Source organism: Sycon ciliatum, chromosome 7, assembly GCF_964019385.1.
Source record: "Sycon ciliatum chromosome 7, ocSycCili1.1, whole genome shotgun sequence".
NCBI lineage: Eukaryota > Metazoa > Porifera > Calcarea > Leucosolenida > Sycettidae > Sycon > Sycon ciliatum.
The window spans coordinates 24436802-24457337 of NC_088649.1; the positions used below are offsets into that span (position 1 = coordinate 24436802).

The following is a 20536-nucleotide window of genomic DNA, read 5'->3' on the forward strand; positions in this document are numbered from 1 at the left end:
ACACACATACACACACACACACATACATGTCCAGCGCATGGATTAGCATCCCTTGTGTAGCACTCCGTGGCCCCCGGGGTTTGGAATCAATCACGATGCTGTTTTGTTGCCTGTGCTGGCACCCGAAAAAATCTACCTGCTGCCAGCGATGATGCCATCCGTTTGTGAATCGATTCCGCTGGCCTTCCTTCAGCACTTTGAAAGTATTAGGTTATGTGTGTGTGTGTGTGTGGTGTGTGTGTGCGTGCGTGTGTGTATGTGTGCGCGTGCGTGCATGCGTATGTGGTGGTCACTTCTCGGATCTGCCGCTCAAACCGTCTTAGTGCATGTGTTATGGGCGGTACTGCTTTCAGAAGTGTTGCTAACATCATACGACTGAAAATGAGTTGCGGATGCGATTCACGTGATTGTCACTTGCACTTGAAGGCGGATCTTCTCCTCCTAACCCAGCACAGATTGCTGAATTAAAAAATCGTTAAACTCGTTTTGTGCAAAGCGAAATGTACATGTACAGATATTTGCCGATTTTGAGACAGATTTCGTTAGAATTCCACTTCATTAACCCACGAAAATCCGGAGATCGCTAACTGAAATTGAATTTAAAATATCTGGTCTTACAGTGATTGTGCATAACATAATTCATGTTCTACAAAGTAGTCAATATCCATCTAAAAAAAGTTTTAAAAAAAGTAAATTATCGTGTCCGTTCCCGAAGGGAACTCACGACGGCCGCTAACACCCGGTAAACCCTAGCGGGGTTTATCCACACAGTGCAATGATAACAGCCTTGCAGGGATTTGTTTCCTGACTGTTGCATGAAAATCTGAGTTGAGATCTATTTTTGTTCCACTGTGTTTTGTTTATTTGATCAAGTGTCCCCAGCATACACTAGACTTGGATACGTGTCATCGATACCCTATGCATTCTCTCCATGCAGCTACTCGCAATGTGCGACAGTATTATTGTGTGACGGCGTTACTTTGGCCATCATATCAAAATGCACTACAATACTACATGTAGTACGACTGTAGGTTTGGTCTGCAGCTGGTGTCAACTGTTATCCGCTAGCGCTGTGAACTCTCTCTCGATCTCTCTCTCGATCTCTCTCTCGATCTCATAATCATGTACTCGTAATGCACGACCGTTAGACTCAAACTCAAAGACTACCACTCGACTACGTCTATTACTAGTATTAGTGAGGAGTTGCACAAACCACGACCCGATGACTGATGAGTGCTGTGGTCTAGACGGATCCCACACGAATCAGTGATCCGCATCCAGCGACTTGGGCAGACTTTCGGACTGTGCAGGATCCTGCACAGTGCAGTCCTGACAGTCCGTAGTCGCTGGTGCAGGCGGTCTGAGAAAGTAGGTAAATGCAAGGGGATTTCCCCGATTTCCCCTACTATACTACATGTATGAGAATAATGATCCTCTGATTAGCTGCACCCTTCACTTCGCTACAGCTACTACTAGTACTAGTAGATCTACTGCGCATGCAAACGACACACGCATCCTGTTCGCGAACCGAGATCTTTCCAGCGAGACTATCGCCAATAATCGGGCTGACCGTAGGCGTAGAGATCTACTCATGGTACTTGTAGTACGGCGATATGATGGTGTCAACCGTGGCAGGCGAGAATGGTGCTCTAGTCTAGAATGGTACGAGCGCGCGTAGGGAGCCAGTTTTAATTTTTATCCTGCAGCTCACGACGTTTCATCCCCAGCTTGGCGCTTGATTGTGAGACTTGCAATGCATGGTACATGTTATACAGTTTCGGCCTTGCCGCTAGGCGCTGCATGGCGGTCACTTTGGTATACTATAAATAATGGGGCATTGACTTGTGTATGGCGGCCGAGCTCGAACGAAACCTCCAAAGTAAGTTACCGGTAGTTTGTCGTGTCAGACCAAGTCAGAGCATACTATGATATTATGGACTCTTCAGGTCGTATAATTTGAAAATTACTATAAACAAATCCTGAACATCTAGACCGACAACTGCAGTCATGTATTAGTTTCTGGCAATACTGAATAGTTCAAGTGAAGTGTATGTGCACGTGTAGATCTACACGTACACGCAAGCACAGTCCCAACATCCCAAGGCCTGCATGTTCAAAACACCAGGCTAGCTGGCCAGAACTCCAAAATCTGTTTTACGCAAAGCGAAGAAACATACCGTGCATGGAATGTGGACAACACGGAGGAGCGGTATAATATGAGTGTGCATGAAAAGTACTATAGCGCCTGCCTTTGCGGAGACATGTTATAACATACAACAAAAATATTAATAATGTTATGAGCGCAAAACCAGGCGCTGAATGTTCATGGGATAGTGTACGGCCAGCGGAAAGAGAAGATTGACTCAAAAGTGGATAATCGTAGAGAATAAGACATAACACGATGAGCTTGGCATGTCTAGGTGATCACATAATAGATATAATAAAGATAAAATGTCGAGGCAGTATCAACTAACGTTAAGCATCCAGAATCAACAAGGCTAACTAGGAATATTGAAGAGCTTGTCAAGGATAAAAAAGAGGATGATAGAAATTCTCCTCAACTCAACACCTTTTCCAATATTTCTAGAAGACTCGAAGTCAAGTACGAGATGACTAGTGCCGTTGACATCGCCACACAGCTGTGGCTTTGAGTGTATGGTACCCAGCCAGGACTAGTATGAAACACTAGGTACAAAGAGAAAAGAACAAGGACGCCAGCAGTATTGGAAACAACAGCAGTAGTGACGCCAGCAGTATTGGAAACAACAGCAGTAGTGACACCAGCAGTATTGGAAACAACAGCAGTAGTGACACCAGCAGTATTGGAAACAACAGCAGTAGTGACACCAGCAGTAGTGACACCGGCGGCGGCAGCAACAAGAACAACAACCACTACAACACTGGCTGGAAAAACAAGGAAGTTATCACTGACGATGACAAATGCCGAAGTAATTTACTGCACACGACAGCACGCAATAACTAGACGTTTAGGAGATTAAATAGACTGGGATGCTGGTGAAATTGAGACAAGCAGGGGATCTACATTCTCTCACGCTGGAGACATCAGCAGCTACATGCTTCCCACGGAGTGTCCATTGATCTGCAGCGGGTACGGGCTGTAGGCGCCGCGCCGTTTCCGCCGTCGGTGCGGCGTGCTCATGATGTCGGCGGAGATCCGTCGCCGTGCCTCCTTCGGGTCGGCAAAGCTCCGCTCCAGGCTGGACTTGATGCTGCGCGTGACCAGCTTGGCGCTCGGGTGCGAGGGCTCCGGTCTCACGTCGCCGTCTCCATCGCCATCGCTCGGCGCCACGTCGAAGTTCTCCGGCCGACGAGGCGAGCCACCAATGGCGTGCTCTTGTCTGGTGTAGCGCATCGGGGACGTGCACTCGTAGTCGGGTTCCATGCTAGTCCCGTCTGCGTGATCCTGTGCAAGGTTTTCCGACGGGACAGTCGACGGTGGCGTTGATGTGATGGGTGTCGGTTGGGCTACAGGTAGGGTTGCTGCCACGGGAGGTGTCGGGTGACCCGGGTAGACGATGTACTGTACTTGTGGAGCGCCGCCGTGCTGCAGGACGTACTGTGACTGCGCCGGTACTTGCAGGCTGTGCATGGGCATGACCTGCACCTGGTGCTGCGCGTGCCCATGGTCAGCGCTCACCAGTTGATACACGACCGGCTGCTGTAACGTCTGCGCCGGCGGGGTCCCCAGAAGCACGGGGGTTTGTCCCGCTACCATGGGGCTTTCCCCGGAGTGGAACGGAATGGAACTCGTATGCGACGGTGGCCGGTAGTAGGCACACTGGGAGTGCGCCGGGGCTGGGGTGCTCTCGACCCTTGTTTCCTGCTGCAGGTGGCCATGATGGTTACCTTCGTTGTCACCCTTTGCATGCATCTGTGATTCAGCCGCACCACGGCGAACTCCACACTGCTCAGCCGGCATGTGGTGAGTTGAATGCTGCCTGTTCGATGACTGTCTTGCTTGCGCTGTTTCGCCGTATACAGATCGCTGGCGTTTCTTTCTGTGCAGTTCATCTGCACAGTTGACGTTATCATCACGCTCGTCTTGGCTACGCTTCGCCGCATGCGGCGCGTTGATTCGATTGCAGAAGCTCGTGTACGCGTGATCGAAGATGCTTTGCAGCTTGGTGAGGGACTTCCCCGCGACCTGCTTATCCCCTGCAGCTCGCCAGTGGGGATTCTGGCGTGCGTACTCGGAGAGCACCTTGAAGTCCGTGATGGCGATGGCATGCTGCGGCGCAGCGGGCTCGTGTCGCGGTCTTGCTTCCGTTTTGATCGGCTGTACTGTCCGCTGTGGCTTACACGGAATGCCACGAGTGGCAGTGGGGTCCCTGGAAGAAACAGCTTTCATAGTTGTCGGCGGCGATGACACCATGGCGGCACGCATGTCGGCCGTCTGGCTTGCGCGTGCGGAGAGCTGTTGTCGGCTGACATGGCTTTGGGCTGATGTTGTCTCCAGGTCTGGAGGCATGCTGTACAGTCGGCCGCGATTCTGCAAGCTTATGGCCATGGCATCATCTTGTCTCTTCGGCTATGGAAACAAAGGCAGAAAAAAAGAAACAGAGAAAGTTGTGCATTACACAACCACGAACACAGATCAGTACATGACATTTCGAAGTCAAGTCTGAACGACAAGAAGACAGAAGCTGCAGTTTTGCTGTGTGTGTGTGTGTGTGTGTGTGTGTGTGTGTGTGTGTGTGTGTGTGTGCGCGTGCGTGCGTGTGTGCTTGGTACACGTGTATTAGTCCCGCGAAACATTGTGACACAGTAGGCATTTTTCCTGTGAAAGAGGTGAAGCGGGGAGAGGGAGAGCGGAAGGAGCGAGAAGGACAGAGACAGACCAAAAGACACACAGGCGGGCAGACGAACAAGAAACGACAGGGAGGCGAGGAGAAAGGAGTTACCTTATCCACGGGCTGCTGCGTACTGCTCCTAGGGTGGCCTAACTTCACATGGGAATGGACGGTAGCACAACCTGAAATCACACAGAAAATGATATCCAAACAAATTCTATAATTCATCCTGCACGAATATGCGGCGGAATAAGACTGGCTATGACTAAGACTTGCACAATGCCTCAGTTTTCATTGTATACATACTTCTCCCGGTGATCCCACGTTGAGGAGCAGAGAAATCAGATCAAAGGCACAGTGTCAGTGTTGGTCGACTAGGCACTTGAAAGTATCCCGGAACGACACCTTACAGTTCCAATGTTGGTGGTACCCGATGCCTAACCCAGTTTAAACTGGCAGACACACCCCATACTCTTAGTATTCACTTTGATTTTCCTCACTGTAGCCCTAATGCTCTTCTTCCAGTCTTCCGTGTCTGTCTCTGGCATTCGCATTCCTGTAATTGGGTGTACTTGCCCGTTTGAATCCCGAATTAAAATAAACACAACAACAACAACAACAACAACAACAACAACAACAATGCATTAATCTACGTTTGCACGGCTCTTCTTCATGATGGACGGATGTTCATACACACGCGGGCTGACAATACTCACGGACGGTGGTTGGCGCAGTGGCGACTGGCTGTCGCTGGTTTGTGTTTGACGCGCACACGGGTGACCTGCCCCTGCCTGTGCACAGAAATCACGGAGAACACACGAAGGGCTCCAATTCTGAACGCGATAAAGACCAAACCAGAGCTTTTTCAGTTTTTTCCACCCCCCACGGACGTCTGTGTGTCCGTGTTATGGGTCAAAACGCGATACATCCCAATCAAAATGATGCGTGAAGTTAGTGTTCTTCTGCAAAACGCAATAAAAGTTACTGATGCTGCAGTGCAGACCGAAAAAAGAAAAGGATAATGAAAAATGCACTTCCTGAAGTTCCCACAAAGTGGATTTATCTCGTTCTGAATTGGAGCCCTTCACATGTACACAAGCACATCGTCTACTAGGATCGAACACGGTGTCCGAGTTAAAAGCACGCCGGCAAGGAGGAGAGTAGTCCTCACACACACACAAAATGCAATAGTGCTCATCAAACACAAGCCCCCCCCCCCCCTCACCTATCTTATGGGAGGTCTGACTGTACCCTGATCTGTACTATCCATGGTGTATGGTGATACCTATTCACTGTGTGCACTTTCCCTAAAACACTGGCCAAAGTAGAGCGGGCACTCTTGCCTAGCTGGTATTGCCCTCAGTGTAGGGTCTACGGGCCAGCCTGCAAAGCCACACTGCCTGTCTCCTATCCTAGCCAACGCCTGTGCCTACTACCAGATAGAGAAGTCCAGGGAATGCACTCTGCTGTCTGCCATGTAGCAGCCAAGACATCATAGATATCTGGCCAAGTGGCGTCAAGTAGCCAGTGGCGCCAGGACGCACCGCAACACAAGTTTCCTGGGCCAGTGTCCATGGCTAAACATAGCCGCAAGCGCCAGGACAATTTACATGCGTCCCCCTATCAGTCAACCATGCCTTTGGCGGAACTGCTCCTAGTAGAGTATCCGGAGTGCCAGAATGGCATCTGGCCTAAACGGGCACAGCTCACAGCTATCAACAGCCGCAGCAGCAGCGCACGTTTTCTCAACAAGAGGCTAATGACTTCAAGTGGGTGAGCCAGCCACAGCAGGTGTAGGCAGATGTCAGCCGTGAGTCTGCAATTCACCTGTAGTGTCTTGTAGTGTAGTAAAGCATGTCTCATTATAGAGGCCTGTCTTGAATAGAAGCCTGATTTTCAAGATACTTACACCCTCGGCAGGTATGCCTAGTGTTGACATACATAGAAATACCTGTCTTGTATAGAAGCCTGTCTCATGTAGAAGCCTGCAAAATTTCCCCCAAAAAATCATAAAAGCAGCAGCCTATATACACGACGTTACAGTATACACACGTAATACACATTGCTGTGGCTAGCCCAGACTAGGCACATAGCAATGTGTAACAGCTTTCTCTTACTACCCATCACTGGGCTGTTGTGGCTTGCTCATTCAGGACTGGCACATGGACAATCTTCATTGCTCTTACATCCCACTGAGGAAAGGAGGTATTTCCCTACACTGGATGCAGAAAGGTTCTTCACTTCCAAGCCAGGGTGGTGATTTTGAACTGAGCTATCCCTTCTGGGCATAGGCACGCACCGCAAAATATGGTGCTAGGAGCATCATTGCCAATCTGATCATATTGCACTGCACCCCACCCTTAACCAAAACGAACACACACTGCCTATATAGATGTACACTAGACATACATGTGCCCTGCGGTGATGCACGCCATTCCGGTTCAAGCAGGCTGCTGCATGAACCATCCGTAAATTAACCTGCACGGGACGTGGCTAGCAAGCGTGGCGTCAAACACTTTGGCAACCTGAAGGCTGTAGATGATCAAAGCAAAGCCTCCCATTTCACCATTACAGTCTACGGCATCTTTCTGTGCCTCTGCACCTCACTGCGTTGCATCTTTCCATGTCTCCCACAATACACAGTACCATAGTGCAGAATGAAAAGAAAAGGTTTACAGCCAGTTCCAAGGGTGTCATTAACTCAAGGGTGTCATTAAGAGTGTTACATGGTTACTTGGTAGATCCGCTACGTACATCTGTCAGCGCATTCCAATCCTGCCACTTAAGTGCCCAAAATTGTCATTGAACACACCCACACAGCAGATGATTCAGTCAGCAGTCCAGTGCAGTGCAACTGCAAGTGTTGGCCACTCGTCCATCAGCAGAGCCACGTATAGTTCTCCAGACATCATCGGCAGCTGCTGCTGCCAGCTAGATCAGAGAGAACCACTTTGTAGAACACAAGTGGTTCCACTGTCCACTGCTGTGTGCTCACAAGCAACTGCAGTGACAGTTATTGTGAGGGTTGAGTGCCTGTCTCATTTCCAACAGTGTATACCCATCCACCCACCCAACGTGCCACACAATCGTTGACCTGGAAGTAAACAGAGCACAGCTTGTTGGCAGATGTGTGTGTTACAGAACACAGTCCACCTAGGGCTCGTCGTTGTCTTGTGTTAGGTAGCCATGTTTCTGTGAATGAAAACTATGCACAGAATTTAACCTGGCATTCTGCCATTCAAGGGCAGCTCCAATATCTATGTAAAATACACACTTGGGATCTTGGTGTGATCTTGGTGTATTCGTTCCCATCGCATGTTTTGTTCAATTTACTACCGGCTAGGAGTTATGTGTCTTGCCTGGGCATTCATATATTTTAACTTCAAAATCAGGCAAGAGTTCAGGACCGTTGCAGAGTTCACGAAATCAAGGAGAGCCCCCAGCTGGTGGCAGCAGGTTGCTTGCATCCAGGAACTCTTTACCTCAATGGCATGTGCAATCCTCTCCAGACATAAACCAGCCCAGCAAGGAGAAGCAAATCTAACTGTCATCAACCACACAAGAAGATGGGCTACTGCATTATGACGTATTTGGGGACACCCATAATCGATCTTCACCCACTGATCGAGACAAGGATCGTGTGAGATGGTTTCACTGGGGACAGGCTCAAAGAACCACACGACGGACACCGCCCTGCGCGCTCCTATTTGTGCTTATCAGCAACGAAACAAATCAACACAAAAAACTAGCTACATGCTTAAACTCTCTCCTTTAATCAGTCACTAATGACGCCCTTCGGCACTTGAAATACTCATTTTTTTCAATTAGGAGCAGCAAGACCTTTAGTACTAAGCTGCTCCCTTCAAGCCAAGCAGGGTGTGTCAAACCGCAGAAAGGCGGAATGCCACTAAAACAAACAAAGCCGCAGGGGAAGCAGCTCGAAAACTGACATTCACAACAGAAGTCCAATTCGTCCTGACAGGTCCTACTCCAGCTAAGGGGGGGGGGGGGGGGCTAGTTCAGAAGCTGAGGCTTACATGGCCACATTGCCAGGCGATAGGCACTGAGGAATACGTCATAGTTTTGTGGAAGGCACGAGGTAACAGGGTAATTGGGTACCGGGTTGATAGACACCCTAGCTGATACCCGTGTCATACAGTAAAACCTGTAACGAAAGACCACCGTGACTAGCGACCAGCCTGCTACTACCGACCACTTTGCCAGGCACGGACGGACAGTCTCACATTCAAAAATGCACTGTGACAAGCGGCTACCTGCTGAACACGACCAGCGACCGCCTTTTTTTATATCCCAAAGTCGTTTTTTACCCGTAACTAGCGACGACGATGTAGGAAGCCAAAGGTTGTTCAAAGCTCCTTCTTTGAAATTTTGATGAATTTCTATGGTCCGGAATGGACTCTATCGACACTACAGCTGAACAGATGAACGCAGGCTCATTTTGACTGTGGGCTGCACTGCACCTGTCGTAGTTTCAAGGGCTGTCATGAGCAAACATGATAGTAAACGTCTTGGAGAGCGCATCGAACCTTCTCTCTGCTCAGTGCTACTGCTGAAAGGAGAAATGGCATTGCGCAAGCGGCGGGGAATAGTATTAGCTGCACTTTGACATACATATCATCGATTGGGATCCTTATAATAATGGTCGCGCGGTGCAAACTTCTAAGTAAAGACCACCTGCCACTAAAGACCGCTTTCTCTGGCCCCAAGGGGTGGTCCTTAGTCACAGGTTTCACTCTACTTTTACCCCGGGATTCACCTCAAACCTGTCGCGGCAATCACCTGTCACAGAAGATCACGAAACCAGGAGCAAGGGGTTATTATACACACACTCTCTCTCTCTCTCTCTCTCTCTCACTCTCTTCATAAATTTATGGAACGTGCCTCTCCTTATTCGTCCCATTGTTATTGGATATACACGTCCGGTTCGGCCAACGAATCAAAATGAAAACAACAACCGCGCGACAGTGATGGATCTATGCGGGTGCACGTATGCTCCAGTCTGGCAGTCGATTTTGAAAATGCGCAATCAGACGTTAACCAGCAAACAACCGTCGCACGCAACCATCGGCATACACTGCACAACGGTGATGGCTCTAAGAGGAGCATGTCCGCTCCAGCCTGGCGAAGTCTATTTGGAAATACTCAATCAGACATCTACCAGCAAGCAGCACTCGAGGCCTCATTAGGTGACAATACATATCGCACTGTTGCACCGGCCAGATGTTTGCGATGTCAAACAATACGATACGGATCAAATGCGGTGAGCAAACTGCTGACTGCGGGCACGTGAACATACGGGGAATGCGCTAACAATTTGCAACAACAGCTCCTGGAGACATCGCCGCGTGATACGCTCATCATTGTTTTACAAACCAGACACACACAGACAGAATCCGGAGCAGTAGATTTTCGAGTGACTCAAAGCCGTCATTAGGATTTCCTGGTTGGTTTCGGACGAATAGACAGCTCAGTAATGTTTAGCCTTTGCACTGGTCTCTGAGCTGCATGCTGACTCGTGCAAGTAATCACAGGTATAACAAACATTGACGCGAAGAGTGTGGCAGCTATGAAGCAACTTAACATTCGCCGTTGAACAGGACATCACATCACCCATCCCCTCCCGGTAACAGTGATATGCTATCAGCACATTAGCAGCATGCCCGCAGTGGAGTGTCGTCATGCTGGCTGCACGCCAGCACCCCATGCGCATCTGTCCCACGCCACCGTGTCACGCCGTCCACTGATGTGTACATGGGAGAAGGGCAGGCGGTCAGTAGTAAGTGAACCGGACGTTCGCTTACTAGCCCAGCTGGCGCCTAACATGTCACATGGCTGTAACACGTTGACAGGCGGACCAAGGGTGGACATGCTCACGACCACAAGTTTCGCTACAGCTGCCATATTCATATGATGTATGATGTCCTGTGTGTGCTAAACACTAAAGCCAGAAGGCTGCAGCCTCTAGGCTCCAGCACACTGCATACCATTAATTTTTTATGAATGGAGCATTTCGAGCTCACACGCAGGTTTGCGAACGCTGTGGTTGAGCCGTAGACTCGGGCAGCAGCCGTGCGGCTCAACAGTCGAGGAGGAGGGAGCATGAAACACAGGGTTAACAGGGGAAACACGAACAGCATCCACCGTTCACGCTTTCAATTGCTCACAATCTTCAAGAACACTCTCTACCCGCGTGTTTCATTCTCCAAAAGAAGCTCTTAACCATTGTGTCTCCATTCAATGCTCCAACCCACCATGTCTAGAGACCTGATAACCCGCGGAGAGCCCGCCATTACACAATCGCATGTCGCAGCAAGACCATTGTCCACATCTGCCACACAGTCAACTTTGCTGATAACGACTGCGGACATAACGACAATTCGCAAATAGCGACAGAATTTTCATGCCCAGAGCAAAGTCCCATCTAACTGTAATACATATGAGCCAGCACACGCGAAAATCACCCTTAGTGACATATTTTCAGAAACTGAGATGACAGTGGATAAAGGCAGATAGATTTATGCAGAATTCAATGCAAAAAAACGTTCGAAAAATCTTGAGTAAAACTTGAGTTTCAGGTCTTAGAAGATAGAGCATTTTCCCTGATATATCGCACATCACACGAAAACAGAGAATGTTTGAAGTGCGTTTTCTCAGTTTGAAGTGCGTGTCACTAAGGTCGATTTTCGCGTGCGCTGGCTCATAATATTGAGACTTCGCAAATAAGGACACTTTTCTGAAGCCCCGCCTAGTGTCATTATACGCAAAGTTGACTTTATATGAGTATTACTTGTCGACCTGAAGCAAGGCAAACAAAGTCTAATATTGCCTCAGATTGGCACAAGAACGAGAAGCAGCTTTGCGGGCGAAGATATGACAGACCTCCTCCCGCCCTATAATTTCCTTCGAGCCCAAAATGACAGCTTAAAATCCCGAAGGATACTCACAGGGAATCCAACAGCAGCAGAGGAAGTCACCAAGGACCACCATAGGTCTGTTTATAAAACATATTGCAGGAGAATACGACGCTCTGTACTAGTTCCCATAAGCCTGTCATTTGACTACTCAGAGTTGGAGCCAATGCAACAAGGTCTGCACCCGCCTCCAGTGCAGAAGCAGAGAGCTGAGCTCAGCGTTCCTGGCCTAAGTCCAATCAGGAAAACGTCCAGCAAGTGAGTGATGATACTGCCGAAAGTCACTGGCTACCTCCCAGGGGTTGTGGCCACACCCCGCATGATGAGCCTGAAGGCAAGGAGAAGTTGTGACTCCTCTTGACTGTATTGCAAGAATGCAAACCCCAACGGGCATCAGTTCAGAGTACGCGGGTCTTTCCGTGGCGTGTTCGGTACATGGGAAAGGGAACGTGTGCAATTTCAATACAGCCATCAGTGCCATCTCGGTGCACCTTACTTAGTGCATTTCTACAGTGTGTGTACACAGCGTATCGGCACACACAATGGCCACACCGAATATAGACAGCTGAGTATACATACGTAAACAGAGTTTAGACAGCTGAGTATACATACGTATACAAAGGCACTGATTACGGGAACGCTGGTACACACACACACACACACACACACACACACACACACACACACACACACACACACACACACACACACACACACACACACACACACACACACACACACGCACACATGCTAGCTTTACACCACAGCCTACAAGATGACAGGCTGAACTCCACGGACCACACACACACACACAACGGCAACGTTGACTCATCACTCCGTAGACATAAACACGATAACCGCATCCCGGGCTGCTACCAATACATTTCACGTTACGAGCTCGTTACGGTGTGACGACTTCCAACGTCCAACATCTGTCCAGCGTTGCTACAAACACATCACTGGCCTGTCAAGCGCCATGAGCCATGGATCTAGGATGCATTCGGGTAGTTTAGTGCAGTGAGAACAGTGTCTGTGTGTGAATGACATGTTGATCGGTCGTCTGAAAACCTAGCCTCAAACAACGCAAGCTGGATTTCTTTCAACGGTACAACGTTGCCTACGCATAGTTGAAGATCACTGCTAGCAGATACAGCTTGCAGCGACTCTAGCTCTCCCGTCTGCCTCCCCCGTCCAACACATGCATGGTGTACTGCGGCACAGTCTACATAGCTTTGGCCATCTTCACAGCACCCACATCATCAGTAGACTCATGGGATTAGGTCGTTTTGTCTTGGGCAGAGCAAGAGCTCCGGCAGAAGAATGGCAGCGGTCAGAAAGAAAGAGATGGACAGTGCGTGTGTGTGTCTGTGTGCGTGAGAGGAACAACGATTGACTAGATTGTTGCCTGCGACGTACGTGACATGGTCACAATGTGTTCACCTATTCGCACAGCTACGCTGATGCCACGCTGTCATCCGTGCATACCATATGCCAGCACATTGACACACACACACACACACACACGCACACACACGCACACACACACACACTGACACCCAGAGGAATGCAGACAGGACACACAAGCGACCGCGCACGCACGGCACCTATATACTCGAGCATGCACGCTACTCAGCAAATCTCTCGGATCACGGAAGCTCCCACACACCAGTCACACTGAGAGATGATACGTTTCACGATGACAGCTGCATCAGATGGACAGGTTGCATTATACTCTAAATGACACACGCAGCAAAAAGCAGGGAACACAGCATCTGTGCTGGCATGACACATGGTGTTCAAAAGGGACTTTAGCCCGAGGACAACAGGCTCCAGTGACAGCTAAGCGTGTAATGCAGCTCGTTCCAGAGCGTAGGAACGAGCAACTGTCATGAAACCCAGATGGCGCATCAAGCTAGTGAAAGCCAAAACATCTTGCTGGTTGCCCACACACCTAGGGACATACACGCTTGCCAACTTCTAGCATATCGCTTGTCAGCGTGACAATGATGAATGGGAGTATCGTCACACACGAGTCACATGCACTGTCGAAGCACACAAACCATTGGGGAAGGACGGGACGGGGACGGCCATTGCTCATTGTGATCGCTGAACGCCTCCACAGTTCTCCTGGGTGAATCGGTGTGTGTACGCGTGTGTGCACGTGTATGCGAACGTGTGTGTCCGTATGTGCACGTGGATGTGCCTCGCCTGCACGTGTGCGGACTCGAGAGCAAATTGCAAATAGCACCACGCTGGAAAGACTTGGGGCCATACTGGCTGGCCAAATACCACCCACCACAAACCATCTGCCACTTGTCTGCCATGAAACATTCTAGCTAAGCTCTTCAACGTGTTGTTCTTATCTAGAGCAACACAATGGACTTTACCTTTTGTCCCCTAAGATTCGTTCATGAGCATGCCAATGCCATGGCTATAACATTGGTGAAGTCCTATTCGAGATCACTTCGGATTGTTTCCAGACCAACGCCTTGCATTTGATCCCAATGGGGGCCTGCTGCAGCCCTGGACAAGGCCCTCAAGCAAAACCCCTGCCCGCAGACTTACAGGGTATGCTGACGCAGGCGATAACAGCATTCAACTGAGCAGTGTACTGCATGACTAGATCCAGTGCACCGGCTAGGTTCACAGAACCGACACTATTGCAATGAACTGGAGTTCAGTCCTGGGTTTTCGCTCTCCCGAACACGTGAGGTCATGTGCGTTGCGACCACGTTTGCTATTGATGTGCAAGATGAATGCCTACCCTTCTCCACACAGTTTCCTACCGTATGCCATCTGTGCTTAAATATTCCTTTACCTATCCTTCTTTCACCGTATACTTTTTTTCACTTCTTCTCCCTCTCACCAGTTCCTACTCTCTTGTTGTCTCTCCGTCCGCGTATCCCTCTCTCAAATGTTCACTTGCGCGCGCGCGCGCGCGCGCACACACACACACACACACACACACACACACACACACACACACACACACACACACACACACACACACACACACACACACACACACACACGCACGCACACACACACATACAAACACACACACTCTTTCTCTCTCTCCCCGTATCTCTCTCTATTTCAAAGTTTTCAAAGGAAACATGTTCCATGTTATCTACATCACTACAAAAGGTGCAAAAAGTGTGCCCAAAAGTCTGCTAAAGGACATTCCCGATATACGCTCCACACTCCATGTATGGGCCTGTGATACGCGTCCCCCCTGTCATCCGTCGATACCACCAGATGCCACCGTGAATGGAATCAAGGTGACAACCGATCCGCTAACGGTCCACGCTTCACGACCGGATACTATAGCCAGTCTAGCGTGAGGTTCGGATACGATGCACACACGCAGAAACTGGTGCTCGTGGACACACACACACACACACACACACACCCATAGATAAGACGCTCGCACAGCATTGCACGCACTAAGCTTTGACGGTATAACTTGCTCTCGAAGCAAAGAAACCCCAAGCGGTAGCGCAACATACAGGTCACCAATAACACTGCTTAGGTAGGACGGACCAAATCCAAGTTAGCCGTCACTCCCGTCTTTTCGTGGACACAGCAGATCTCTAATAATCCCCCTCACGCACCCCCATACCTCCAGTTCGAGAAACACTCTAAGATTCGTACAGCTTGATTGCGTAGCCTGAAGGCAATGCCAAAATCAGGCTTTGAACCAGCCTAGGGCAATGCTCTGCGCACAAGAATAGTATAAGAGAGGTGGAGTGTTCGCCTTGACACATAGCACAAAATCGCGATCAGCTTCAAGCTGCCGGGAACGCGTGGCAGAGGCTAGGGCCAAATGAGACGCCATTCCAGTAGACGCCAAATCAGAACCTGCGGTGCTGCTACCAGGCCTACCCGTATGGTCTTAGCAATCCGCTCGTGTTTGTATTCATCGAAGCGGAGCAGAACGTCGCACAACGTGCATGCAAGGTGTTCCATGCATAGCCGCTCGGTCATTGACAGTGGTGGAGGCGCCACGCGCTGCTCCGTGACACTATTCCTCAAGGGAGAGCTACCCGTCAGCCAAGCACATCTATGGATTGCAGATGTGCCCGTCGCACTTCACATCGGGCTCATGTAGAGTGCATGTTCCCAGCCCGAGTACAGCACAGCTCACTCTCCGCTAATCAGTGCCAAGCGGAGTTGGACAGGCTGACGTCTGCCATGTCTGCTAGACAGAGAGCTGTTGACACCTTGTGACAAGGCATGTCTGAACCAGAGCTGCCAACTGCCAGCAGAGCGCCACTGACCAGATACCAACACCTGCTATGGACATTGATCAGCTGCATTCCCCGCATAAGGTATGCCCTCATGAACAGCCTAACAATGGAGAACTTGATGCACTTCCAAGCTCCCCACTCTTACAAACAATACCTTGACCACTGTAGGTAGTGAGTGTAGCGTGATAAAGCAGACATTCCCCGGCCGCCGCTCCTTCAGGACACATATGCAGGCGCGTGCACCGTATGAGTTTTTTGGTGTCTGGAAACCACCTTTTTTCGGGCAATCTTGCCAAAAGAAAAGCGTGTAGTACTGGATTGGTTATCGATCCTGCAAACGCATCGATCGACGGGCAGTTCACAGTACAGTGACTATGTTCTTATTTCGAAGTGAGAGAGAGAGTTGCTTTGCATGCAGTTCGAAATACATTATTCTCTTTTTCTTCAGTGGAGAGTAGCCACGGAGGGATCGATCTCTAGCTCTGGTTCGCTCCTGGATTGGCGATGACGTTCAAGAAATCCGTTTTGTTTCGAAATTTGAGTCAAGCACGCGCGATGCAAGTCAGTTCAAGGATATGATTGACGATATCTCCTTCCAAACCGTTGACTCAAATCAAGATCGCCACAGCCTTTCGTTCTCGCTCATGTGCGCAGCAGAGATGTTCGTCAAAAACGTTGTCGACTGGAAGACGTAAAAATGTGCGTCCATGATCCACTTGCGCTGCTTCAGAACGAAGCGCTGCTCCGGCGGCGACTCAAGGACGCGGGGCTTCGCTTTTCTTCCGCGAGCTTCCATCGAAGCGAGGTCCATAACTCTCTATTGAAATCATGTGGAACATTGCCAATACATGCTGAAAACTTCGTCATAAGAACAGAAAGAAAGATACGACGAATGTAAGCAGTGTTTTGATGAAACAAACAAGCCTGGAGACAGTGGAGTGGACTAGTGAAGTACCATAGTCTGATAGACATAGTGTTATAGACTGTAGTGTAGCCCGGGCAGCTAGGCCTATCAAAAAAGGTAACCCGTTTTATCCTGCTATCGATTATACATGTACCAACATTTCCATGTAGCCGGCATCGTCCCCTCCCTCCATTCCTCTTTATTCTTATTTCTGTCCTTTCTACCCCTGTACCTGGTTCCCTCTCAGACGCGTTTGTGCCGGCATGATCTGATGATAGCAGTCGGACGAGCCCCGCATCTCATCAGCACCAGTGTTCATTGGTGCCCTGCACCCCTGATCTTGAGTCCCGGCCCCCCTCCCTCCTCCCTAGCCGACTGCCCTCGCCGTTATCTCCGACGGTATGTTCGGGGGATGCGCATGTGCACAAAATTCATACATAATTATACAATGGGGCCCCAGAAAAAAATTACCAACTCTAGAAACCCCCCTTTCAAGACTCGGTGCACGCCACTGCATATGTATAACGTATACACTGCCACAAGCACCCCCCCCCCCCCCCCCCCACACACACACACACATACACCACACAAGACATTGAGAAAGTTCAGGAATAAGCCACGACCGCCCCAAGCAGTGTTCTTCATTGGTCCGGTAGTTTCATTGTATTCCGTACAGTATGTGTATGATATGGCGGCTACACATGACCTCCATACTGACCACAGGAGTACACACGTGTAGGTGGCTAAAATGTTGGTCTGGTGATAACCTGACCAGCAGGGCCAGTTCCGGAAAAAGCATTTACCAGTCCTGGCTCTTCTTGCCAATCAAGTATCATCTGTTTCTTTTTCTTCTTCTGCATTATTCAAGTATGTAAATACTGATTGTTTGCATGGACTTTGGCAAAAGTTCAAGGTGCGTCTCTATTTTCCCCGTTGTGCTGGCGACAGGCGCAGGAAGACAAACAATCAAACACCCTGTGCAGTTTTCTGCTGTGCACTGCGTATGGAGTACGAGCCATCCATTCATGAAACAGTTGTCATGCAGGATCAACGTCAACGACTTCAGGTGTCGACCTACACACCTCGCTTGACCTGTCCATCAACGCAGGCTGCAGAGTGCAGCTCGCACTGCAAAGAGACTCTTACAACTACTTCACGATAATGACCATTTCAAGACGCTCAACGGGAGATAGGCCACAGCGAGCGAACGATTGCAGGTTCTTACAGTCCGAATCAAACACAACACCGATACTCTGAGACCGCAGCACTCAACACCAATATACTTGTAATTATTATGACATTGTACTCGTCTATTATATTCACCGGTACTTGCCGCACAGTTAATCGATTTCACGGAGCTGCAGCGAACGTGTTTCTGGTCAGCATGAGCGACGAGCATAGCTGAAATAGCTGGTGCATAAGTCTTCCTTATAAAATGATTGTCATTCAAACACTCGAGGAGAAGTTTCAAGAACGGTTTTCAGTGCCTTGCGATCTGACCAAGGTGCAAATGCCGTCCCGTTTGCAGTACCGTGCACCAGCCGTATCATTTTCACGCCCTGGCATTTACTTTCCGCAGGCGCGACACGCCCGAAGAGTCATAATAATATTTCGGATAGCTACTCATTTAGACCTGATCACGGAAAAGACACGGTCATTTCAAAGACACGGTCATTTCAAAGTCCCCCGCAGCAGATCCAAACTACCAAAGGTAAACAGACGGAGATTATTGACAAACCAAGTAAACTCACTCGACCCGAAGTCATGGAACAGCACATGCGCGGAGACACATCATTACTACTAGTAACCAAACCAACACACCTGCCGCATTATCATAATAATACTATCAAACCAGTCACGACAGAGATAACTCCCTCACCTTCCAGGCGGCGTTTCTTGTGGCTTTCTCGCATTACTTCGGCCGCTCTGTCTTCATCACACTCTCCCGTGTCTCGACACTCGACCAAATAGTTCATATAGCGGATCGTCCGTCTCAGTATTTCCACCCGAGACAACTCCTCGTAGTGCAGCGAGGGAAGCACGGATTTCAGTTCAGTATACGCTTGGATGATTTGCTGGCAGCGGTGTCTCTCGCGGGCATTGCGAAGGGCTTTCTCGGCTGCCTCTCCCTCCATACTGCCACCAGCCTGTCGCGTAGATCTGCCCCTGCCCCGCTGTCCAGTGTTTTGGTCCGCAGGGTGAATCGCTCTAGGTTGGCGAACGGAAACGCCGCTGCCGCTTCCTCTGCCATCGCTCCCATAGTCTCGGCGGGTGAAGCGCTCGTCGCCGCTAAAACTGCTACACCGCTCCGATGACGAGGAGTCATCATGCTCCACTCTGCTGCTCGGCATCCTGTGCGGTGGCTATGCACCAGTGCTGATGAACAAATAAATTAAATCTGGTCCAAACTGCAAACCCAACAGCGAGTAACTGCCAATCTGATTTGTACAGGGATGAATATTTTCAGCTTCTCCCGGCAATCGTTGGTCCGGGGCGGATGCTGACTTCTCCACTAATGGAAGATCAGGAGGGCGCGTATCTAAAATTGAGTTTCAGAACCCCCAGAAGAACGGACAAACGGTTTGAAACGACTGGCACAGAGAACACCAGAGCTGGAGCACGAACTGCGTTCCGTCACCTGGAAAGAAAAATTCAACAACAAGGAAGATCGTATGTTTCCGGGCTACTAGAGCAGTCGCTTGTCGCACTCAGCGCTAGACAGTTGTTAGTTTACGTCAGCTGTTTCATTCGCACCCAGGACAGCGCTAGCCGTACTCACAAGTCACAGCCACAGGGTCCGGTGCATAGCGAGCTGTACGCGTGCAGACTACTGACTGTATACTGTATAGTGACGTATGCACGTGCGGTGCAGTGCGACATGCACTATGATGCAGGCTGCAGTGAGTGTGAGGAATGACTGGATCAGTACAGTGGATGCACCACTGGCACTGACACGATTTCTGCGCAGTCCGCACGCCCTGCATGCACCGGCCGGCTGCAGCACAGTGCAGCGTGTTACTCAACAGATGTTCAAGTACTCGGCAACAGGCACCATGCATCAGGTGTGCCAGTTGCAGTAAAACAAGGGTAGTGTGACTCTGAGCTGCCGCCGTGCCTTGGCAATCTCGTGTATCTGTAATCATGGTAAAATTTAATTAATAGTCATTGTACAGCAATAATTATTAAACTACTAAAAGTCATAGGGGTAACCCGAGTTTCATATACTGAGAAACCACATTACCATTGTCATTGCCACAGATAATTTCTTAGACAATTTGTAAAATGCTATGTAGTGCTTCGCAGTATCTCCTCTTGACCCATACACCGTAGATCTACCCTTTGTCTTTTTCTGTTTTGTCTTTGTATGGGTATGTGCAATGTGATAAATTAAAATAAAAAAACAATCGTTGTGCCACTTGTGGAATCAAAGCTGCTAACTGGAGAAGAAACTCACCTGCTGACTACTGGCAGTATTTTCTCTCCACCCCCCCCCCCCCCCCCCCCTGTCTCTCTCTCTTTCTTTCTCTCTCTCTCTTTCTCTCTCTCCGAGCCGTTCTCCTAGTCTTTCGGTACACGTTCTGCAACTCCACGTTACTCCAGACAATTTGCCATCTCACTAGTATTAATCTTCCTCTACAT

The 20536-nt window shown here is 49.5% G+C and overlaps 1 protein-coding gene across 3 annotated transcripts; it reads right to left on the reverse strand.

Moving 5' to 3' along the window:
• Window positions 1-2112: 2112 nt before the first annotated feature.
• On the reverse strand, window positions 2113-19578 carry LOC135821216 (uncharacterized). 3 transcript variants are annotated; one of them, XM_065334281.1, is made up of 4 exons: window positions 18777-19578; window positions 5528-5602; window positions 4923-4993; window positions 2113-4549 (listed from the first exon to the last, which is right to left on the reverse strand). In XM_065334281.1, the coding sequence occupies exons 1-4, from the start codon at window positions 19246-19248 to the stop codon at window positions 3071-3073; spliced, it is 2097 nt and encodes a 698-aa protein (XP_065190353.1). In that variant the 5' UTR covers window positions 19249-19578; the 3' UTR covers window positions 2113-3070. The 3 variants fall into 3 exon arrangements, with proteins under 3 accessions (XP_065190353.1, XP_065190352.1, XP_065190354.1); XM_065334280.1 differs by having other exon boundaries at window positions 4923-4997; window positions 5526-5602; XM_065334282.1 differs by lacking the exon at window positions 18777-19578 and adding an exon at window positions 11777-12399.
• Window positions 19579-20536: the final 958 nt, after the last annotated feature.

Coding starts and splice junctions, on each gene's coding strand:
- LOC135821216 (XM_065334280.1), bottom strand. CDS start 19,248: ATGCCGAGCAGCAGAGTGGAGCATGATGACTCCTCGTCATCGGAGCGG. Junction 5,603..18,776: donor CAAGAAACGCCGCCTGGAAG/GTGAGGGAGTTA, acceptor TTCTGTGCACAG/GCAGGGGCAGGTCACCCGTG. Junction 4,998..5,525: donor CTGCGCCAACCACCGTCCGT/GAGTATTGTCAG, acceptor TTCTGTGTGATT/TCAGGTTGTGCTACCGTCCA.